General features: G+C 38.6%; 1 protein-coding gene across 1 annotated transcript; it reads right to left on the bottom strand.

Annotated features, from left to right (window-relative positions):
• Positions 1–401: 401 nt before the first annotated feature.
• Positions 402–25,497, bottom strand: mideasb (mitotic deacetylase associated SANT domain protein b). The gene is made up of 13 exons (XM_058749120.1): positions 25,148–25,497; positions 20,581–22,437; positions 18,454–18,762; positions 17,003–17,357; positions 16,412–16,478; positions 14,513–14,655; positions 14,240–14,343; positions 9,402–9,477; positions 8,857–8,945; positions 7,217–7,360; positions 7,004–7,126; positions 6,364–6,560; positions 402–3,625 (listed from the first exon to the last, which is right to left on the bottom strand). Exons 2-13 carry the CDS (start codon positions 22,072–22,074, stop codon positions 3,400–3,402), a joined length of 3,327 nt encoding a protein of 1,108 aa, XP_058605103.1. The 5' UTR covers positions 22,075–22,437; positions 25,148–25,497; the 3' UTR covers positions 402–3,399.

Here is a 25,497-nt window from a genome sequence, read left to right as displayed (position 1 = left end):
CCGTTTTACATATTTTTCATTTAATAAAATAAACCGTAAAAAATGCTTGTTTAGACAGTTTAGCGCATCATTAAAGTCTATCATTTGATTTGTAAAATTACCACAAAAACAAACAACAAAACAAAACACTCTTGCTTATTTCTGTCAAGAAATTCTTTTAATGACCCAACGATTTTAACATTTAATGTATTTGTAAGATTTCTAACCTACAGATTTTCAGATCACTGAAGCTTTTCTAGTGTAAAAAATACCGTAGACAACAATGCCACCGTGTGGACATTCAGTGTGGTCCATACAACTCATTAAAAAAATCTGAATAAAAATATTTGGATTTTTTATTATTATTTTTTATTGTTCCTCTAGCCATCATTTGACCAATTAAAACACTCATCCTCCCCAAATACTGTTACAAATATGGTCATGTTTATTGTGTTTTTTTCCTTATTTATTATTCTAAAACACATGATAAAAACACAACTGAAACACAATAAGTTATACTGTAGTAAAAAGCACTTCAGAGTTCTTTCCACAGCCATCATTAGTGTACAAGCCCCTATGAAAATAGCATAGAAAGTGTGCATACAGTTTTAGAAGCCTTTTTCATATTTTATATTCCTCTACAGAAGAATTTCCCTTGGCTGAATGAAAGAGAGAAACGGGAGGTGCACTCTTACGACATTCCTCAAATTAATTTCAATATTCATAACAACAACAACAACAAGAATAACAAAAAGCTCGGCTAAATCATTGACAAATTCCCGTATCTTCATATTAGAGCAAATCAGTCTTTTCACATATATGAACAAGTATATATAATATATATATATATATATTTTTAAAAATAAAAAGACATTAAATAGTCTAGGAAGCTTCTTTTTCTCACTTGGCTTTGAGTTTGAAACAGTTCTGAATATTGGTGCATGAACTACACACAACCACGCATGCACACCCATGCAAATAAACACAAACACACATGCATTCGCGCACACACGCTGCATAGAAGACTTCTGTGTTATTAGCAATAATTGGAGCCGTTACTGTTGGCTGTGAATCCCCCGTGTGCCTATCCTTTAAAAGAAGACTCTTTGTTGCCATGGAGACAAAGCCAAGTGCTTAAGTGTTTGGCCAGTAGATAGAAAGAAACCCGAGCTGCTCGCAAACCGCCCTTAAACTCACCAACCATCACATCTCACATTTGTTCTTACACTAAAATCTAAGTTGATTATCTAATACTTTTGTTCAAAGATGCTAAAAAAAAAAAAATGGAGTGGGCGGGAACTCCAAAGTCCCACTATTGCTATTGCACTTACAGTGTGATTTTATAATCATGCTTTCAGCAAATATATTCAATCTTCACTTAAACACAGGTAGCAAATGTCTAAAACTAAAAGTCAAATGAGAAAAAGAACTGCACCCCTTCCCTCTCCCCGAAAAAAAAACAAACAACAAAATCATAAAACAGTACAAAGCTAATAGTAACAGTAATGATAATAACAATAAATGATATATCAAGCACAACCATTATAATCTGCGGAGTATAAAAAAGAACTTTTGTAAAAGTGATTGTCATGTAAAGATAGAAAGTGTCAAAAACATTGAAGGCATCAGCGAGGTCACCGTTTTAATTAAAGGAAGAGTTCATTCAAAATTGAAAATGCTGGCATCATTTACTCACACTCGTGTCTTTCCAAACCTGTATGACTTTCTATATGATGAACGCCAAAAGGAGATGTTAAGTAGAATGTTCAAGCTGAATGTTTTCATGAAATGAAAGTATATAGTAGCATTAGGGCAGCTGTCAAGCTTCAATCATTTAAAAAAAGCACCATAAATGTCCATACAACTCATGCACTGTATACAGCCTTTTGATGTCATTTTTAAAAATAAGTCATTATTCACTAAAACTACCACCATAGCTTTTATATATGTATTTTATTTATGAATATTTTGAATTTTTATATTTATAGTTTGAATTAAAGTGCAAATACTTGTTACATGCTGTTGTAATTATTAATATATATATATATATATATATAAAATCGATTAATCACATCTAAAATATATACATGTGTGTGTGTTTGTGTGTATTTATATACACAAAAAACGAACAGCACACACACACACACACATATTATGTAAATATATTATATGTAAACAAACTTTTATTTAACGTGATAAATCGATTTGACAGCCCTACTTTATATCACTTAAAGAAAATACACTTTTTGGGTAACACTTTACAATAAGGTTCATCACTTAACTACATTAGTTAACATGAACTAAGAATGAACAATACTTCTACAGCATTTATTAATCTTAGTTAATGTTTATTTCAGCATTTACTAATGCATTATTAAAATCACAAGTTGTGTTTGTTAACATTAGTTAATGCACTGTGAGCTAACATGAACGACTGTATTTTTATTAACTAACATTAACAAAGATTAATAAATAGTGTAATAAATGTGTTGTTTGTTCATGTTAGTTAATACATTAACTAATGTTAACAAATGACACCTTATTGTAAAGTATTACCAGTTTTTGTTTTAAATAAGATGAGTCAAGATGTCATTCTATTTCTTTGACAAACCTATTCATAAGACTTGGAATATAGCATAATAGTTCTTTGGCGTACTTTTATGATGTTTTTTTAATTTGTCCTTTTTAAAGACTGAAAGCCCTTAGGCAACCTTTGAGAAAGAACAGCACAAACATTCTGCTAAACATCTCATTTTGTGTTCTGAAAAAAAAAAAAAACGTTTGGAATGACACGAGGGTGAGAAAATGACAGAATTTTCCATTTCGGATCAACTTCACCTTTGAAATACTCATAACAGAAAGCCCAAAATTACAGCACTGGAGATCAAGACCAGGCGTACAAGCACATTTGTGCAAGCGTTTGGCAGTCACGTGGAAGAGAAAGATACCATCGTTTTCATTTCGAAAAAGGAGGAAAAGACTAAACACACACACACTTGCTTCTGTGTCCTTCTACATCCACAGCACTGAATCCATAATGGTTCGTTTCACGGGAGAACAGTGAGTGAGTTCTGTGCACAGACACTGGATAGATGTGCTGCGGTCAGATCAGTGTGTGTAGGATAAGTCCAAAAGTGCATATTATAGACACACACAAACACACACGCACACATTCACACTGAGATGGCATGGCTTACACTCCCAATAGCCCTATATCTGAACATTAAGCCCCTGAATGCTTCTACAGCATCGGTCTCCATCTTTGTCCGTCTCATGTACACGTAACACACATACGCACTCGCACGAACACTCTACGGGAGTGAGCCAGTCCCTGAAACTGTTCTTTTGGGATGGGTCTTGTTGGCTGTTAAAATAAAAATAAATAGGTTTTTTTCTCAGCCATACGAAAGAGATTGTTAGCTAGTGCCAGTCTTCATCATCTGCATCCTCCTCTTCCTCTGAGGAGTCGTCGCTGCTGGCTCTCCTCGTTCTGCTCTGATCCCCCATCGCTCCGTTCTGCTGGGCGGCCAACAAGGCGGCTGCTGCCTGCTGCTCGGCCTCCCTCTGTCGGAGCGCAGCTGCCTTTTTCTCCGCCTCGGCGTGACTCTTCATGTGGGCACTGCGGCTCTTCACTTTATAGAAGATCCTGGAGAAAACAGTGTTCAGATATTAAGGTCAGTGATTTGAACTCGAGAACCAGATCAGATTTCGTTTAGATTAACTGAACCAGATCAGTCAGATTCATGGGTTAATCATTTAAAGTGGTTCAACCCATTCGTTGCGAACTCAAAAGAATGATTCATTCAAGTGTCAGACATGCAGATCACTGAGTCAGTTGAACTCAAGAACCAGATCAGCTGGATTCATGAACAAATCATTTAAACTGATTCATTGCAAAGATCCATCTCAGAATGGTTTATTAAATGATGCATTCACAAACAATTCATTCACAAATCAGACATGCAGATCGAGTCAGTGAGTTGAACTCGAGAAACAGATCAGCAGGATTTATGAACAAATCATTTAAACTGATTCAACCGATTCAATGCAAAGATCCAACTCAAAAGAAAGATTCATTCCAGAATCACACATGTAGACCATCGTTTCCATCCAAAGATTCAAATTTCACTGGAATTTTGCATAAAACATTTGCCGTTTCCGAAACACCGTTTCCATCCAACGAGTCAAAGAGAACAAAATCGTCACTTCATGATAAACTGGCACTAAGTATCACCAAGAAGCCACTTAATATAATAATTTTCATACATGATGAATTACTTGCGCCTCAGAGCAAGCAGACGAAACACAATAAATGCTATAATTGCTTTCGGAGGTGTATGCGTGGTGTTAGGGAAAGCAATCGTGTAAGACAATTATACAGAAATACTTAGATGACAGACTTTGCTCGAACGACCATAATAACATTTCAGATGCTGTGCAATGAGATCGGTCTGCTGGTTAGTCAAGTTATCCCATCCAATCAAGCAAAGTCACATGAGTTTTTTAATGCGCATGGTGGAATTTATTCAGTAAATGTGTTTCCATCTTAGTTTATGTGCATTTTTTCTCAGCAGATATAAAGTTTATCCTACTCTATTGTGCTTATAAGTTTTTTTATGCACATTTTTTTAGAAGCTAAACCAAAGAACCAGTTTGTGAATGCATTATACAGACAAGTTTTAGAAAAACTGATTCATTGCAAAAATCCAAGTAAAAGGAATGATTTGTTCACAAATCAGACATGCAGATCACAGAGTAGCACCCAAGAACCGGATCAGCCGGAATCGCGAATGAATCACTCAAACTGGTTTTGTAAACTGGATCGACTGATTCATTGCAAAGATGTGACTAAAAAAAAAAAGTTTTCTTCATAAAATCAGGAAAGCAGATTATTTAGTCAATGAGTTAAACCTGAGAACCAAATCAGACGGATTTGTGAACTGGATTAACCAAATCATTAAACAGATTTGACTCAAAAGAATAATTTGTGTATGAATCAAACATGCTACTTTTCTCTTGAGATTGCCAAGGATAGTCATGGGCCGGTCAAAATTTTCAGTGAATGACCTAAATTTGGTTTATTTCATATGGAAAGCTATAATATGACTTCAGATGACTTGTAATACAGCGTAAATTTTGGTGAACTTACAAATTACGCAACTACAAATAAAACATTCGTACATTAATTCTCCATAAACACTGGCTCCATGTTAATACAATGGTATCCTCATATACCATAGTACCATGTAAGTACTATAGTATATGAATATGGTGATAATCCAGATACTGCCACTGTACTTCATAGTAAAAAATAAAAGAGCATACGTGTGTATTCAAATCACACAGACGCTGATGTGTACGGATCAGAGAACGTGGCATTCAACATCTCCATGGACTTGGTTGCTAAGAGACTGTTGATTTTAACAAGCCGACTGTTGCCATGGATAAAATCTCCAATCAAAATCAGATGTTGCCTTTTTACTGCTTACTACTAGATTGATCCCTGACGCATGTAACACCTCAGAGCTGACAAGCTTTACTGATTCCTAGTAAGACCTCTGGTCTTTTTATGAGCAGCTATATATCAGCTGCGTGAAACGACCACACCGCCTGTACATATGCTCAACTCGCCAGTGTTGAGGAAGCTAGTTTTGGAAACAGCAGCATATATAACAATATATACAACAACTTATTTTATTTTCAAAAACAGTAAGTTTGTACAAAGTGAAAAAATCCCAATTTATAATCACTAAAACCAGGTGAACAGCAGCATTTAACCTAAGCACTAAAACCACTGAAATGAATCTTTCCAATGCTACATAAGTGAAAGAGGCCTTTGTAATTGATTATTTCCTCAGTTTGCTTGACTGTAAAGCTGAATGCACAATACATTGTAACACAGAAACTAAAATATTTCGTCAAGCTACATGCTACTGGTTGGAGAAACTAGCTTGTTTCTGCTACACTGTTGTGAAAACACCTGAACTACTGTCACACTACTGAAAAAATGTGGTAATAAGCACGAAAATTTAATGCATAGAACAGGGATAAAATACGCAAATAAAATAATGAATTGATGGTATAAAAATAAGGTACATTTTAAATAAATATAAATACAGAAACAAATACAAGGTAAATGTAAAATAAATAAATAAAATAAGGAACAATTTAAATAAAATAAAATAACTTGACAAACAAATGGTACATTTGAATAAATGAATGAATTAATAAATAAACAAGCAAAACAGAAATAGAGGTAAATCTAAAATAAATAAAAGGTAAGCTTAAGTAAATAAAATAAGGTAAATAATAAACCAAAAAAAAATAGTTACACTATTATCACAGTGAATTGCATAAATTGAGCGTGTATCACAATAAACTAACCTGCCACACTTCTTGCAGGGGAATTCACCCTCTTGGTTCGTTTGTCCCTTTCCTGTATTGCCAGTGCTTTTACGGCCTGTGGTGTCAGAGCGGGGTTTAGATGTTGGTTGTGGTGGAGGAGGAGGATGACTGACCCTCAACGTGGACGGATCTCTAGTGCTGTCTTCCTGACTTCTTAAGACCAAGATCGCAGCAGCCTAACAGGAAAGGGATGATTACTTAAAGCAACCACAGCTGAATGCATACAGATATTAGACACAGGGAACTTCCTCTGTGATGGCTGAGAGGTGGTGTAGTGAAGGAGATCTGGTTCAAACCCATGTAAGGGTTCGCTATTATGCCATTCAGCAAGTTAATTGCAGGTTACTTCAGCAGGATTGTCTCTAATATGTGGACAATATTAAGTGCACTATATGTTGGATAAATTGTTTAGGCTTGTAATGAGGTATACCACTAGATGGCGCTATAAAATACCCTACTGTGCTGAGCTACACATGACTAATGTCTATAGCAGACCTGTTTTCTTATTATTTCAAGTAGGTCAGAGCTGGGCATGAACATTGGAGAACTGCAGAAGTAATTGTCTGTAGGCACCATGCGTTTTTGCAACCTCATGCAAATCAAATCTCCCCAAACTCACATTTTCAGTGGCCTGTAGCGATTGTGTCACCCTGCCCGGGCTGTTTTCTCGTTTCCTGTCACATGACCCTTCCCACTTCCTGAACTCCTCGTCTTCTTTCCGTGATTCGAATTTCTGTGAACTCTGAAGGAGAAGAAACATTTTGATGCTTCTCTGATTTTTAGGCCATTAAACCACCCAGGTACACGTAGAGACAAAGCCACAGGAACTCACTTTATTGTCCACTTCCTCCTCTGTGGGTTTAGTCTCTGGTGGCTCTGCTTCTCCGTATACGAGTGTTCCGTTCCTGCCGATCTTCACCTGCTTCTTATACGTGTAGTAGAACTCCACACACTGAGCCACTGTCTTGGAGCTCACCTTCAAGTCAAACATCAACACAATTCAGCACTTCCAGAATTCACTAGAACTGGAAGCATTGCAAAACTTGCCATCATAGGGCTAGGCTGTCAGTGGTGGTTGCTAGGGTGATGCTATGCAGTTGCTAAGATGTTCTGAGTGGTTTAGATTTGTTTGAAAATGCTCTCACTGGTTGCTAGTGTTCTATTTCTTAGCTAGGACTATAGGATGATTTATTTCGTAAGAATTTTTGTAAGATGCATTCATTTTCATTGTTATTTTTAAAATGATTTCTAATTTTACATTTTCATGATTTAATTATTAACCTCGTGATTTCCCTGAAGTTCCTTTATAGAACCCAGTTTGGGAAACATTCACATAATGTAAATGTTAAATGCATTACACGTTGTTAATAACAACAAATGGAATATATATTTTCTTTCTCTTTGTATTTTTATAGTAATATGGAACAAGATTACCATAATTAAATCAATGAGAAACAATTTAGATGAAAAGTAATCCAAAAGTAATCATAAAGTAGTCTAATTATATTACCTAAAATGCGTAATGTAATGGATTATGTTACTAACTACAATTTGTATCATGCAATTTGAAATCAGTAACAGATTACAATTAGTAAGTTACCTACTCAGCATGTTAGGCTATTGCTAGAACGTTTTAGAGTGTTTTAATGCATTGCTATGTGGTTGCCAGAGCATTCTATTTATTGCTGTTTATTTGATCTGAAGAGCACTGTCTGTTTTCTTCACATGAACAAGTCAGATCATACCTTTATTTATATTTTAAGATGTATTCTTTTGAGCATTATATGTGTTTCTGGTGTAGAAGCAAACTTTATTTATCCTAATTTAATGCTGTATATTGAGCAGCGGACCATATACGAGATACATATGAGGAAAAATGCATTGCTGGTTAGCGCCACCTAGTTTGCAGGCGTGAATTAGCAGAAGGCAATCAATCGCTTGCGCTCTGTGTGAAAGCACTTTTCATCGGCGATTAGCCTCGCTTTTTTGCATCGCACTCAGTGTGAAACAGCCTTGGTGTTTCTAGGATGTTACAGGTGAATGTTAGACTAATGCTAGGATGTTTTAAGTGTTTTTATTGCATTGCTATGCATTTACTAGGGTGTTGTAGTTTGTGGTTAAAGTGTTGCTATTATATTCTAGGTGGTTACTTACTAGTAGAAAGTCAAATGGGCCCAACTCTCTATAATACAGGGGTTTCAAATTCAGTTCCTGGAGGGCCAGAGCCCTGCACAGCTTAGATGCAAGCCTAATTAAACACACCTGATCCAGCTGATCAAGTGTTTAAGGCTTATTTGAACTACACGGTATGTAAGTTGGAGCAGGCTGCAGCCCTCCAGGAACTGAGTTTGACACCCCTGCTATAATATGTCCCTGAATTTGACTTCTCTCATTTCTTCTTCAAGCCACATAATTTGATTTGTGTGGGGGATTGACACTCATTGTTAGGTTTTTATTCAAATCTGTACGTACCAGTTTCTGGACCATTAAAAAGTCCTTCTTGTAGGCAGTAATGCCTTTGTTGAATAAACGTCGCTCCTCTGGCGTCCAGCTGTCAGAGCCTGCGCGGGACAGACAAGCGGTGCACGGAATCAGATAGAGGCTGCTGTCCGTTTAGCCTATCCTCTTATAGAGCACCCCCACTCGCTAACACAAACACATCCGCACACAAAGGACAGAGAGGGGGCAAACAGCCAGCACACACATGTCCAGACAAACAATGATGCCGCTGTCTTCTCCTAGGATTTAACAACATGCCACAGACACACTCCCCCTCCTCTCCTCCCGTACTCTACCCAGCAACCCACTCGGTCACCCAGCAATCTCTCAGTCGAACCCCTCCCCTGCACTCCTCAGCTGCTTTTGTTTATAACTGAGACACAGAGTGTGGTTTGGAATGCCAGCGCAGGGGGTGACTGGGTACTGCATGCCGTACGGATTAACTCCCATCACCTCAGCCATTAAAAAAAAAAAAGAGTGAAAAAAGGAAAGTGTGCTTGATGGTGAAGGGGACTTACCAGAGTAGTGGTAGCCAGCCAGAGGGTGCGCTTTGGGAAAGATGGGGTTTTTCAACAACAGAAGGGTGAGGGCTCCCTGAAAAAATGAAAATGAAAGTGAAATTAGCATGGTTGAGGAAACAAAACTGGCTGCGGTCTGTGATGTGTTTTGGCTGAAGAGACAGTCACAAGTTAAAGAAACACAGGTCAGGGCATGTTATGCCATAGAGTGGATATGAAGAGATTAATGAGGGCAGAAGAGATGCAATTTTGCAAGACCATCGCTATATCCATAACGACGTGTAAAAGGCTTTTGCTGAAGGCGTTTAACCCAGCTGTGCAAGTCGCTGGATAATCCCTCTTGTTCTCTCCGCCTTTCTCCACCATACAGTCTCTCAGGGTACGATAAATCGAGGACACCATAGTCTTTTCTGGGTCATCGAACTCGAACATGAGTTTTTTTCCTTATATATGGCCCTTTTTCAACTTTTAATGATCTGGACAACCAAAGTTCAACATGTCGCAGCATGTGCACTTTATATTGAAGCCCCAAAAAGTATCTGGACATTTAAGCCATATTTAACAATATATTAATGTCATTGCACTAAAAAAACACAAAAATGAAATATCATTAAATAAATTAAATTAACTGGGGAAAAATTGGTCTGTGGTTAGTTATTTTCTCATTTAGCTGTATCGTATGACATAAAACGCATAAGTAAGGATTAGTTCAGTTCCAGAATAAAAATTTCTTTTTATTTTTAAAGTTTTGAAGAAAAGAAATTAAGGTTTTTGAGGAAAACATTCCAGGATTTTTCTCCATATAGTGGAGTTTAATGGTCCAAATCAGTGTTAATTAGACGGGACTAAAATATTATTTGAGGACTACCGGACATTCAAAATACATCCTATAGGCTAAGTTAACCGTCTTGTCTTTCAAAATGCGCCCTGTCATTGGATTACAATCAAATAAGGGCCGTTCGTATATCTAGTCTCAGTATGGCAGCCAAAGACGGATTGGCTACCAAAACACGAATTAGCGATCTGAAACAATGGCCTCCGCACCTGAAGGGTTAGGGATAGGGTGACCAGAGTCACAATTCGTTGGCGATTAATTTAAAGTTAGTGAAGTGGAGCGTACGCGAGAGCACTTCTATCCGATTCCGCCTATCGCGCTGATAGAAGTGCTCTCGCGCACACTCCACTTCAGTTCTCATACAGCGCGCGATCAGTTCCTGTGCTCAAATACACACACAGCAGTCCAAATGTCTATTCTGTAAAGTATCTCACGTAAATACAGTCGGTTATGGCTTAAGCGAATGTAAACAGGTGGGTGAAAACTGAATGTGTGTCAGTATTACATGCATCTGTTTTAAATCGACAGCATTCTTATTAAATACCTATCTGTGTCATTAATGTGAACCAACAAAAGATGTTAAATAAATGTATACTACTGTATCTGAAAAATGAGTTTAATTTGTATCTATACCAAAAAATTTATATTTATTCCAGTTTTTCCAAATTCAATCCTTGATTCAAATTTCTCATAAGCTTAATTGATTTAAAGAGAGATGAATTAATGACTATTTTTGTTTGAAGACTACATATAAAATGGCTACCAAAATAAATGTTGGTAACTGCAGTTTGACTAAAAGCAATGACTAAAAGTTGACAAAAATGCAATGACTTTTCTTCGACTAAAACTAGACAAACTATGAAAGATTCAAATGACTAAAATGTGACTAAGACTATTAAACATTTTCGTCTCATGATAAAGACTAAGACTAAATCATAAATGCTTGCCAAAATTAACACTGGTCCAAATTGCAGTTTCAAAGGGCTCTATGCAATCCCAGCTGAGGAAAAAGGGTCTTGTCTAGCAAAACGATTGGCCATTTTCTAAAAACTTTTTACATTTTATACACTTTTAACCACAAAAAGTCATCTTGCACTAGCTGTGCAACACGCGTTCATGACTTCACGCATTACGTAATCGGGCTGCAAAGGTCACGTGTCGTTAGTTCTTTGTCTGTGTACTCCAGTTCAAAAAGGTAGGGTAGGACAAAAATCTCCATCTCATTTTTTCCTCCAACTCCACCCGACATCATCGTTTTACTTTTTATTTTGTATAGGGCAGTTGTCTGTCTTTGCACAATCGCTTTGTAAACACTGGGTCGGTACTTTGCCCACATCACGCGTGAACTTTCCAACGTGACTACGTAATGCGTGAGGTCGAGCTAGTGCAAGACGAGCATTTTTGATTTAAAAAAAAGAAGAAAAGGACCGATTGTTTTGCTAGATAACTTTATTCCTCGGCTAGGATCGTGTGTAGAGCCCTTTGAAGCTGCTTTGAAACTGGATTGGTTCCTGGTGAAGTCCACTATATGGAGAAAAATCCTGGAATGTTTTCCTCAAACCTTAATTTCTTTTCGACTGAAAAAAAGAAAAGACATGAACATCTTGGATGTCATTGGGGCAGAGTAAATTGTCAGGATATTTTTATTCTGGAATTGAACTAATCCTTTAATAACATTTGGACTATAGAGGTTGTCGGAGACATTAAATGTTACAACACTGAGCAGGAAATGCATCTAGTCGGCTTATACGGGTTCGATGCGTTTATACTCATGCTCTTACAAACTATTCTAACTCAAACTTTAATTCAAAGTTATTTCTGGAAAAAATGTATCATTGTAATAACATATAACACACAACATGACAGATCTCATCGCAGGGCCAATCTGTTTGTGATTTAAATTTGCTGCTGAACCCGTCTGACATACCTATTAATGTGTTAAAATATCTACATTAAGACCATGTTAGCTAGTGGTTAACACAAATTACTCATTTGCATGAAACAAAGCAACAACTTGCAGTTACAAAACATAAGATGCAACAAGATAAAACCATTAAAAGCAGCAACATGAAACCAATTGTCAGTGCATCTCTCTCATCACTGACACTCAATAAACACCACAAACCTCACAAGAGACTCGAGCTAACTTTCAGGTTCTGCAGAAGAGCTTCACATGTGATATGAACCACAAAGCAACAAATGGCTTTTTATTTTGCAGTGTAATTGGCTCAGAAGCACAACACACGATTTAGTTATCTTCAGTATGTTGTTCTGGACATGAGCTTGTGATTGACAGGTGGTTGCTATGGCGGCGGAGTGACAGCTCAGCAGTTAGCGGCTGGCTGCTGTGTTGTTGCAGCTGCTGGCTCAGCTGAGTGATCGTTGAAAAGAATCATATCAACAGACACACACCATTTGTGTTTTCATAAAACAGGGGTCATCAATTAGCAGGCCGCACTGGTTTCACCTGGATTGCAATCAGTTATTATAAATAAATAAACTAGGGCTGCCAACTGATGAAAATCAGATTCAATTATATGATACGCTGTTTAGGAAAAAAAAAAAAAAAAAAAAAAAACCACAATCATCAAGTAAATAAAAATAAATATTATTTATCGATATTATATTATTTAATTTAAGGAAAAAGTGGCATTTTGCATGAAAAGTTGCATTTTACAATGTACAGTACTTACACGAGAGTCATAATTACTAGTTATGGTCCCTAAGATAATTAAATATATGCCATTGTACTGTATATCACAGCAGTCTCAGTGAAAATTTAGTTTAGTACTTTTAATTCTAAATAAATTAATACATAAAAGTATTACAGCACTTGTTCATTTAGGGTAGTATTTGTGTATATATTATCATTAGATAATGTATTAAGGATAAATATGAATTAACAATGAACAATTGTATATTAATAAATTAGCATTCACTTAGATTAACAACTGCTGCAAGAATTGTTATTCATTGTTAATTCTTCATTCCTAATGCAGTATCTAATGAACTGAACCTGTGAATTATTACCAATATTTACAATGAATTTTTCCTTTTTACCCCCCTGAAAATTTCCTATTTTCATCAAAATATACAAACTGAAACCTAAAAGGTCTTTACAGTGACCTGCCAAAATAAAAGTTTGGTCTAACTTGAAGAAACTGTGACAGAACTACTAATAATAAAATTATTATTAAAACATTATTTTTAAGGAATATTTACCAGAAAAATTAAATACACAACATATTTATGAAGAAAACTTTTTTTTTTAAATAAAATCAATTATTTAGAGATGCTTTTGACTATTAATACTTAATGAAACAATTAAAATTAAATCCATAAAATTAAATGGAAAACAGAATTTGAAAAGTATTTCATAGAGCCTTAATGTTAAACTTGTAACAAATTGCTATTAAATTGTGCAAGTTTCATGATTTCAATTAATTAGACATGTTTTTAATTAATACAATTTCATTTAACCATTAAAACAGTCTAGAAAAATAAAAACAGAAATAAAATGGAATCCAGAAAATGTAAAATGAATAAAACAGAATTTGGGGAAAAAATAAAACGGATTTCATAGGGCCCTAAGCTTTTCATATGCATGCTGGCGAGTGAAATGCTGTTGAAAGAAAAACTGCAGACCATGTCATTTACATACACACTTTCCATGTGCGTGTAATGCGTTTGCACAGATCAGTCACATCAACACTTTGTTTTTTCAGGCTCTGCAATACATAATTCCACAATTTAATTTTAGGTCAGTAAGATGATCCCTAAACTGATATTTCCTGTCACAGATGTCACCAGAAATCCTTAGATGACTCAAAAACAAACTGCTCATTCATATATAGTCTACCCATATGACAAACCCTCCATCTATTGCTCTCAGAGATCAGCAGTTTAAGAAAAGGAGCAGTCGGGAGTAAACAGGTTTGATTGGTACACAATACAGCAGGAAGTGCACTTAAAATATGTCAGTGTGCTACTGCATGACACTCACCATGACGTCACCCTTGCATTCATATAGGCAGTGCAAGGCCAGTTCCTGATTGGTCCCTCCTGCGTGCAACGCACTCGAGCACGCCAGGTGCATGAGGTCATCCACTGCAGGGACACACAGAAGGTCCAGGAAAGACACAGATTTAAACATATGGTCATGCAGACTTCATTTAAATAAGGCAAAATTGCAGAACATAATCCTGCAACTTCCTTTCATTCGATTTAATGAATTAAAAAAAGAGAAGCTAAATATGGTATTGTGAGAGTTGTAAACCTCTTTGCAGTTGCACAGTATTGGCCTCCAGGTCAGGCAGTGGCGCCCACACCAGTTCAGCCTTGTGTAGGTCGTGCTGCGCTGCTGAGCGCTCTCTCAGCTCTGGAACCTCCGCCTGATACCGCAATCCAATGTTTATCCGACTGCAAGAGAGAGTGAACATAAACAGGCTGCTGTAGCCATCCAAACTAAATGAATACAATTTTTAAAATGGTGTAGTCCAAAAGCATCAGACCACTAGCGAAAATGTTTATATTCTGCATTTTTATAATTTTAAATACTTGTATGTTCAAGTAAAAATAAATTTGTTTTTATTTAAATTACTATATTATTAGTTTAAAGGAATAGTTCACCCAAAAATTATTGTTGGTCCCCATTGATGTCCGTAGTATGGAAAGAAATACTATGGATGTCAATAGGGACCATCAACTGTTTGATTACCAGCATTCTTTAAAATATCTTCTTTTATGTTCAACATGAGAAAAAAATGGATTTCTTGGATTTCTTCAGAAACATCTTAATTTGTGTTCTAAAGATGAACAAAGGTCTTACAGGTTTGTACCCACATGAGGGTGAGAAATTAATGAATTTTCATTTTTGGGGTAAATTATCCCTTCAACAATTTGAGAAAAAGACTAACAGGAAGTCTGTGCAAAACCTAATGAGCATTATTTGAGAAACATCTCCAAAAGCCTTTGTGGACAGGGGTCACAAGAACTACTGGCTAAAGGGGAATATTTGTGGTTGAAAGTGTATTGGAAGCTAAACATGAAGCAAAACTTAGTGCTGCTACTGAAACATGCCCACGTAATGAGAAATTCCTGAGAAACAATTGCATTCCACTTCAGGTCAGTCCACAGGTAGTTTGTGTTGTTTCTAAAAGGTGTCTGGCTCACTAATCAGAACCATTTAAAAACTATTAAAGTTGTTTCAGACTGCCGTTTCAATTAATTTATTGCTCATCTCATTGTCAGTTCCTTTTTTTTTGAGAACTCCAGCATTCACAAGAGTAGATTTTGACCATGGGTATTTGCATAAAATTAACACCCCATGTTTCTCAAAGCCAAATGTTCCAGTATCTGACTGCCAAGGTCTGGGGATAAGGCAAGACAGATTGTGTTTTATTATTTTGTTCCAGGATGTGCTTTCGTGGTGCATTGGCCAACTTCAAAATGAAGGGATCTGCAGCCATTCACTGTGTATGTAAGAGCAAAAGAATTTCAACCAAACACTGTTCTGACCATTAGATAAACCAGCTGGTACCAGTCAGAGAAGATATCCCATAATTCCCTCTGTTCAGCCACCATCCCCCACCTACTCTGTTCTTGAAAACATAGCTCTGAAATACCCCATGTATGATCCAAGAAACCCACTGAGATGTCATTTCCCTTAAACACACTACCAGACCCACTTGTGCATGACATAACAGCTCCCCAACCAGCTCCACTGTTAACATACAAGCTAAAATCATGAATTTTGCATCTTCAGTCTACATTTTACAACTTACAATCAAGTAACAGCAACATAACAGCACTGTAAAGCCTGTTTACACCACATGCATTAGCAGTGTGTGCTGCAGCATCTTCAACAGCAGGCTCACATTGTGCTTTCACACTGTCAACGTTTATGCTGTGTAAAGCTGCAGCTCTGTACTGAAAATAAAGTGATTGCTGGGCTGCTCCATTGAGTATTGTCTAATAAATGTGAGAAAAGCTATCAGCTATTCTGAATGACTGACTTTCAGCTAGCTGAATGAAATCTAGTAAGCAAGTAGCAAAATAAAAGAGGCAAGGTTAACCAAGTAAAGAAAGTTATCATTTGGCCAGAAGCATAAGCTAATTAAAGAAACTTGTGAAGCGTAATATGTGGGGGTGTTATTTGAATAGCGTATGTACTCACGGTTCAATGCTGACAGGTGTAGCCTCACTCATAGCAGAGAGAATTGGTGGGGTTATATCACTGCTGTCTGGACATATACAAACAGAAAGACTGTACTTAGACGCAAAGTAAACAGTGTTTCTTATTATATGTCCTCCTATTCATGATATGCACATCAATTATGTCTAATTACATATATCCTGGCTTGTTAGGACATATATCTTAGGCATATTAAGTATGTTCCAAACCCTAATGAGGCACTTACTTACAGCACTTTAAGCGGTTACAAACAGTAGGCAGCTCATTCTACTTCATTTTCCTCAATATTTTGGGTAGCAAATTCTAAGGCAGCATAGCATGACTCCTTTGCTAAACAGGTAACCCTAGCATGCATTAGGAGGAGCTTAGGAGACAAAATGAACATAAGACGGTGGACAGATTTTCATAGACTTTGTCCTTAAAAACTCAATCCAGTATTGAGTTATTAGAATATCAAGTTGTTGTTTTTGGTTGTCATTTTAAGTCATTCAATTCTAAACCAGAATTCTATTTAAAGGTTGTATTTAACTAATTTTATTAATGCACTTTGTAGAGACAGTAAAAGGAACTCACTGGAACGCAGGAGGCTACGGGTGGCAGATTTGGGAGTGGCAGGTGGGGGCAGCCCCTGATTATTCGCTGCTGCAGCGGCGGCGGCCGACAGGAAGGTGGAAAAGTAAAGACCCGAACCCTCTCGAACCGGGCTGAGGATGGGTGGGGGTGTGTAAGGTGGCATGTTTAGGGGGTTGTCGACCAATCGGACAGGTGAACGTAAGTGGCTCTGGTAAGGTGTGATAGTGGTGTAGACTGGTGGGACAATAAAAGTTCCAAGTTTGGGTGGGGGTATAAAGAGCGGTTCTGGACGAGGACGTCGTTTGGCTTTGGCCGATTTGCAGTCAGCTTCACTTCCGCTCTCTGCTCCACCGTTCTGTCAAAAAAAACAAAAAAAAACAAAACAGATGTTGGCAAGCCGAGAAGTGCAAAAACCCCTCTAAAATACATACACCATATGCAATCTGGATGATCTTGGTGAGTCTTGTCAGATTTCAAATGTGGTAGTGAAATGGGGTGGGGGAAGGTTGGATTAGGGTGCAGAGAATGGATGGGGGTCGGCAGAAATTTGCGGATTATTGGGGAATTTTAATCTAGGTTTTAAGAGATGGGGATGAAATAGATAAGTAGGCAAAGAGAAAGAGAGAGAGAGAAATATGGGCATACAAAAGGTACATTTAAAGGGGTCATGAACTGAGAAACCAAAATTCCCTTGATCTTTTGACATAAGAGGTCACTGTACTCAAAACTTTTTCGTTAGTCTAAAAACAGTGCCTTATAAAATAGGGCCCTATAAAATGTTTTTCTTAATTTTTCTGGTAATCAAATGAAGGCATAAAATATTAAACTAATTTATCACAATCAAATGAAAATTAAACACTTATTTTTGGCAAACAAAGTGCTGCACAACAGAGGTTTACTGTTCAAATTAAAAAGAAAAATGTGATTATTCCTTTAAAAATAAAGTTTTATTAATAGTAGTTGTAGTATTGTTGTTACATGGAGCCTTAAGGCTGCACAATAGTAATATATTTCTGTCAAAGTTTCTTCACGTTAAACCAAACTTTTATTTTGACGTAAAGAACTTGCAGATGCTGTATGTATGTGATATGACGGTAGTCAATTTAAACTGTAAAATGCTAATCAAGTGACTCTCAGAGCAGCTGGAGATTATATTCGTGTGTTCATAGCGTCATATAGACAGACGGCAGAGGCTGAAAACACTGCGAGCGTTGTCCGTGCTTTAGTATGCGTGTAGAAAACAAAACAGTGCATCTGCACTATCCACCATTCATTCATTACAGAAATCACGGCGCTGTATGAGTGATGTCGAATGCTTCCGCAGATTTGTAGTATTACTATAGAATTTCACTTGAGACTTTCCGTTGTAACATCGTGCAACGATAAATAAGAGGGTGCCATCTCATGACCCCTTTAATGTTTTGATAAGATTGGCCAGTTTGTGAACTCACCTGGCCCGAGCTCTCAGACAGAGAGTTCCTCAGTGAACGTCGTCGAGTGACAATCACAGAAGTCTTGTAATCGGAGCAGCTCATGTCATGGGTGCTCAAAGGCCGTGAAGGCCAACTAGCTGAGAGGGAGGCTTGCTCATGATCCGGGGACAAGGAATCAGTCTGCTTCACTGGCACAGAGACTGGAATGACCAATGGCATGAGGCTGTCATCTCTGGGCCGCTTGGCACTCACCTGATCCACCTCAGCTGCCCCTCGACCTGGACCTGTTGGGGCAACAGGGGGGCTCCAGGGCCTGTGTGGCTCTTGCTGACAACACACATGATTAACACAGTCAAATTAATGGTTCAACAAAAGTCCTAAATCTCAGCAGAGTGCATCCTTCCTCCGCTCTGTAGACATAATTGATATGCATGAAAGAAAAGAGAGAGTGCTTAAGAGATGATAAGATATATTAGTACAGGAAATGAGGTTAGCTCAAGACTATTTTCAAAAACATCTTAATGAATCAACTGTGACCTCATTTCTGCTTCGGGAAGAAACATCTTGCCCTGCAGACCAGCAGCAGACTGCATGAGGATGTATAGATATTTGTCACAAGTGAATAACATAACGGTATGCCAGCACAGGACAATACCTCCATATAACCAGACTCTCCTGTGGGTATGTTAATGATTAGAGAACGGGTTCCTTCTATGTTAGGTTTACTGAACTGCATTCATACTTCTCCAGGAACTTAAAAAAAAAAAAAAAAACTATACAAAAGTTGCACTTTTTGCAATTTCACAATGCCTGCAAATTTCGAAACCTTTTTTTTTTTCATTATAAAAACATGAGTCAGAAAAAAAGCATTCTGGCAGGAGCACCAAACCCATGTTTCCCTTATTGTGAGAGCAATTCCTGTTTCTCCTCATTGCTAACTCTAAGCAAAGCATGATGAGAGCAAAGAAAATAAAACTACTGAAACTTCATTGACATATTGTGGAAAAATGCAATGCAATATGCGTCACTACTACCATGTGTCTAACTGGAAGTTGCATGAAAATCTAGAAATCCCTGAGGATGTGGCCTGTCTTATCTGAACTCCGGCCTTGCTGGCACCGCTAAGGTATTCAGCTTAGTACATGAAGCCCTTGCAGCTCACTCACCCTTGAGCAAGAGCTGTTTTTCAGCCTACATTTAGAGTAGGGAAGGTTTAGAGGCATAAAGTGACACCTGAGACCAAAAAAAACAAAAAAACCTCACTGACTTATGTACCTACTCCTTTCGAGGAGCTGGAATCAGCTGACCTGAGATTTGCTTTTTACTGGACCGTTCTTTCTGTTCTGTACGTTATCTGGCCCACAGATCAACCGTATATGTACACACACCCACCCTGTCTTTGTTATCATCTGTTGGACGTCTTAAGGGAGTGCTGCTGTCCTTTTCAAAGGAAGTTTATGTAACAAGGAAGAGCAGAGTGAACTAAATGGCACAGCCCAGAAACACTTAGATCCCCCCCGTTAAATTTGACAGCTAATTGCGCTAATTCTCTATGCGCAGTAAAAGAATGAACAAACCAAGCAATTAACACTAGTCCATATAAGCAGCATCTACTGCAAGAGAATGAAATCTCTTAACAATCATTCTAAAAAAAGTAGTAACTCAGTGACACGGCAAAATCAAAATTAGTTACGCACAGAGCTGTGCTTTTGGGCTTCGATAAAAGAAAATGCAGCGCTTTATGTACGTCAATGTTTAGGCATCCTCAAGGGGGCCAGTGGGCTGAGGGTGGGGTGCACATGCTGGTATTTGTATGAGGAGACCGTCAGGAGATGGTGGTGTGCAAAAGCCTTTTTTTTTGGCTCAAGAGATCATGTGACCTAATAGAAACAGTCAGTGCCTGTACTAACTTTACACTCCCCTATCAACTGAGAAACCTGCAGAACCTGTATGCATTTGAAACATGTAGTGCATCCTCACTGCACAGCTTTAAGCAGATAATGATGTCAACTTCCCTTGGCTAAGGGTAATTTGTCATCCTTAAGTCACAGACCAACTTTTCATTATAACAATGAATTTGCAAAACCGCAAAGTATTTGAATTTTTCCAACATGTTTGACTGAAAAAACCTGTCAGTTGTCTTACCTTGACACTACGTGAGGGAAGAGATTCTCTTTCCGAAGCCTTCTGAGCCAAAGTTTCCAGGTTGACCTCTTGCGACACCCTCCTCTTACGTCGTGTGCTCTGGATTACACCTGTTGGAGCGGCCCGGATGTCTTGCACCGTACTGGTCTCAGAAGCACCATTCTGAGAGCCTTGGGTGTGGAGATCAGTCGGCATGACAAATGGGTTATCCGAGGCAGGGCCTCCACCCTCTTTTGAAAGCCGACGTGATCTCCGGGGCCCAGGCTGTTGGGTCTCGATGGATTGCTGGGGAACAGTTGAGGGAGGCTGAGGAACGGAGTCTTGAGTCTGTGTTGACGGGGGATCAGTTGTCTCTTGGGACTGTCCTGGTAACGAGGGCTGATGCTGATCAAGTGAAGAAGCATGTGGCTGCTGGCCATCAGAGTAATTTTCCAAAACATGCTGGTTTTGAAGAGGCTGCTCAGATTTTTGCTGCTGCTGCACCAAGTCTGGTTGAAGTTGAATCTGTTGCATATGTTGTGGCGGTTGCTGTTGCTGAGTATGTTTTAACTGCTGTGCTTGTTGCTGCAACTGTGATTGTGATATCTGTTGTGGCTGTTTTTGACGGTGAAGTACCTGCTGCTGCTGCTGCTGCTGCACCTGTTGTCGTATCTGCTGTTCCAGCTGTTGCCGCTGTTGGAACACTATTTGCCGCTGCAGCTTTTGCTGTTGCTCCTGTTGTTGTAGTTGCTGCTGTAGTTGGGAATTTGTCTGTGTATTGTAATTCAAATTCGGCAAGGTCCGATTGCCCTGAACTACCTGATAGTATCCCGCTACCAAGTTCTGCTTGGGCTGTCCGAAAGCTAACTGAAAGGGTTGCAGCACAGAATTCCCAGGGTTGGACTGTCCGTGCTGCTGCGGATTTAACATTCCAGGCTTTTGTGTTTGCTGAAAGGCCTGCTGCTGTTCCCAGTCCATGCCTCGGCCAGATTTGGTCGAATCCCTAAAGGTTTCTCCACTTATGTTAGCCACTTGTTTTTCAGTTACCCTAATAGTCGATGACTCAGGTTGCTGCTGCTGTTGCTGTACTAACATGCCCTCATGCATCTGCTTCGCATAAGCAGCCTGAGCCCCCAGGTAAGGGCCAAAGTTCTGGGACCAAGCGGTCATACCCTGTGACCAATTGTTTGGTCGCTGTTGGGGCTGCAAAGATGGGTCTTGGTGTGACCATTTCATGGGCATCATCTGTTGGTAGTGCCCACGGCTTTGATCACTCTTCTCTGGGCTGAAAATGACAGAATTGTGGTACGTATGTGTTGCTTCTGTATTCAGGTTTTCCACACCTCCACTGTCATTATGGCCTGGCCCTGAGGGAGGGACCCCAATGCCATAGTAGGGCTCTGCATGCTGAGAGGCCTCTTTCATCGCCACACCCTGATCGTTAAAGAAAGTGATGCGCTTGCCTGTTCTCTTTGCGTTTGGTTTCGGTTGAGGTTGCAAACTCATGACTTTCATGAATATAGATTCTGGGGAGTGGTGGAGTGGGAGGTTAAGGAGACAGGAGTTCAATTTCCCAAACCACACAAAGTTGTCTCTGGTTTAATGAAGAGTCTTAAGAGTATCGCCCTTGACAAAGAACCCTTGATTGGTTTAATGACAGTTAATGGTCATCCAAACCTACTCAGCATGGTAGGAATGCAGGTAAGCTTTAAAAGAAAAAACTGCAGCATCTCCTGTTCAGAAATAATAGTTTCAGTACGATGTAGTTCAAACATGTCCATTTGCTTTTTTCTTCACTGCCAACTTTTCCGCTCCCGAGATGTCAAGCTGGGTTGAGAAGTCTTTAGGTTAACTTGTTGCTCATTCATTGGAGACAACCTACGAAGAAAGTGGTGACAAATATCATGGTTAGCCTTCAGAGTCAGTACTTTGGGCTTAGTGGGGGTTCATTGAAATAGCCGTTTCAGCAATTTCATGAATGGAACCCTAGAGAAAAGAATTTGAAAGGGAAAGGTGTTGGGGGAGCTGTGACATTAGCAGTTTAGTGCACATAATAAAACCATGTTGAACAAACTGCAGGTAATTTGTTCAGTAAGCAAAAGACTAATCTTAGCAACCAACAAACCAAGATGACACGTGTGAGAATGCTAAGTGTGAGTAGGGGAAAATGTGCACGCTACCACAAATAATTCTTTCTACATTGTTAGCAGAGAGGGCAACAGTGAAAGTGAGTAAGATGAGGAGAGATGTACAGTTGCACACACAACCCCACAGAGAGTGTGAAAATGTACTAGCCTAGTTTCACAATGAGATTGTTTGAAAGTAATCCCCCCCACCACCCACCCACACCATAGTTCACATTAGCATCCAAATATTAACATCAAAATCAATAAAAGTCTATCATTAACCTGCTATACCCTCCTCTCATAAATCACGGAGGGCTTGCGTTTTGTTATGAGCATGTGCATATATAGCAATGAAAATGAATAATCTCAGAGCATCTCTCAAAATGGTTAACTCGTGAGGGCACATTTATTAAAATAAATATAAATCTTCATGCTACACAAATAAGTTCAAAGCACTCTACCTGATGATTTAACATATTTCTTTAGTGATCTATATTCAATAAGAATGGTTTATTGTACTTTAATTATTTAATGCACATTAGTGTTTCTGCTTTTACTAACACTGATTACCTGTGCAAAAATCACTTTAGTGCCCATCTCACATTGCTTTTTGATTTATTACACTGACCAATACAAATGTTCTCTTAGTATAAAATAACATTGAAATCTAAACTTTGTGCACCTGAATCCTTCCAATGAATGGGTTTCTTATTACTTATAGCATATATATTGCCAGCTAAATTACATTATAAATACACAACATCCGCTTTTATACCAGGTTTTTTTTTTTTTTTTTTTTTTTAAACAACTAAAAGGAGGAATCAAAGGATATTCTAAAAAGGAAATTACTCTTCTTTTTTTTAGCATGAATAAATGCAAGTGAACATTAACCAACTTCAAGTTCACATTGTTACTGTAAAAACAACAACAACTAAATAAGAGCATTCTACAGAGTAATGTTTCAAAATTAACATTCACTCAATTACATTAGGCCAAAATCATACATCAAATATCGTAAAATTCAACACACAGTAAAGTGTATAAATACTGCGTAACTCAAAGCAGCCATTTAAAGCTGCAGTATATTCAGGGTTGTCGCAACGCAATGAGAAACACCCCTAACTGCGCGGGGATGTAAACAACAATTGCATCAACCAAACCACCGTCCACTTAAAGTGTGAGGACCATACTGCAGGTCAAGTTTACCTGACACATTTCAGTGCATTACATTTTTTATTCCAGTAATCCAGCGCATGGCGTTCTGCTGAAAACTGCGCGCCGTGAACGCACATAAATGTCATTACATTGGCAAAACAACACAAGACACAGCGATGCACGGTTACACAAGCCACGGTTTTAACAGTTGACAAGAGAACGCGTTTAATAAGCTTGTAACGTCAAGTACGGTTACCTAATCGTACCTAGTTCTTAATTTAAACCGCAAACGAATGCAGAAGAGACTCAAGTGCTGAGGCATAAGCGAGAATTCCCCTCAGAGAGTGCTTGTGGCTCAAGACCTAGTCAGCTGCCTCACTAGACAGCATTTTAGGGGGCGTCGACACAGAACGGGGTCTCTAGTTTATCTAGTTTTAAAGAGTTTATCTACTTCTGAAGGAATAGTTCACCCGGGAATTAAAATGCGGTCATCATTTACTCACTCCCTCGTTGTTCCAAACCTGTATGACTGTAATTGTTCCGTGGAAAAGGAGAAAGGAGGTTATGCAGAATGACTTTCATTTTATGGAAAAAGACGCGCAAAAAGTGAAAAACTGAGACTGACTAACATCTTGTTTTGCGTGCCATAAAAAAAGCAAGCCGTACGGGTTTGGAACAATGTGCGTGTGAATAAATGACAGAAACAACAGGCGTGTGAATAAATGACAGAGCTCTCATTTTGTGCTACTATCCCTTTAACTTCAACGCGCTGTTCTATTCACGCGCCTCAGGACGGCCGCGTCGCGTTCGAACGTTCGAAAAGCGCATTCAAGCCCCTCAAAAAGCTGTCTGGGTAAACAGCTCAATATATTTTGAGACACAGACAGAGTGTTTGCACACTGGGTGCCCTCCCTGGACCCCCTTCCTAGTGAAGCCAGCTCAGCGCTATTTACCAGAAGTCCTTTGTTGCAGAAAAGGGATTATCCAGTCACTAATTCCGTGTCACACTGCAACAAAGTGAGACAACAATACACCCTATGAAGCATGCTTGAGCAGCAAAATAATAAAAGTGGTAAATGACAAGCCCCCCCTCCCGTCTCTTCCTAGTTGTCAACTCTGGTGAATGTAATTTGTGCGCAAGTTAGTTCATGCTTTCAGCATTACAAGCGAGTAAGAGCCACATGTATAGCGCACGCTCGAATTCGACTAATATTCTGCGATAACTTAATAATGATATCCACTGCATGATTTTGATTTGCTAAACAGCCCTAAATATTATATATTAGGCGTTTGAAAAGCATCCTTACCGTGCTTGCTATTTTCTACGTTTGTTTTCAGGTCGCCCTAAGAACAACAGCCAGGTCCAATGCAACAGTAGAGAAATGACTGCATGCTTATCCACGATTGAGTCATGCAATGCTGACCTCACTCCAGTAATATTCAAGTCAAGAGGTAGATCCTTGTGCAAACGGAACCACCGAGAAATGGAAATGGAGGGCTTCTTTGACAAAATGGCGTGGCGTTTTTCAAAACAATTGCACGCGATTTCGTTATTATTGCACGCGCATGCGAATCAAAACGCCCAGAACAGTATAGTTCACTCGTACATGAAGTATGGAACAACACATTCTCTTTCAGCTGAAGTCTTGTGATCCCC

The sequence above is a fragment of the Onychostoma macrolepis genome, chromosome 17, assembly GCF_012432095.1.
Source record: "Onychostoma macrolepis isolate SWU-2019 chromosome 17, ASM1243209v1, whole genome shotgun sequence".
In the NCBI taxonomy this organism is placed as follows: Eukaryota; Metazoa; Chordata; class Actinopteri; order Cypriniformes; family Cyprinidae; genus Onychostoma; species Onychostoma macrolepis.
The sequence above is the reverse complement of the archived record's forward strand: the minus strand, read 5'-3'. Positions and strand labels throughout refer to the sequence as shown.

Bases quoted from the DNA above. Each gene is read 5' to 3' on its own strand.
- mideasb (XM_058749120.1), bottom strand. From the start codon at position 22,074: ATGAAAGTCATGAGTTTGCAACCTCAACCGAAACCAAACGCAAAGAGA. The intron at 7,361-8,856 runs GTACGTACAGAT...TTTGACTTGAAG, and splicing joins TTTTAATGGTCCAGAAACTG to GTGAGCTCCAAGACAGTGGC. The intron at 6,561-7,003 runs GTGAGTTTGGGG...CTTTCCTGTTAG, and splicing joins CGCTACAGGCCACTGAAAAT to GCTGCTGCGATCTTGGTCTT.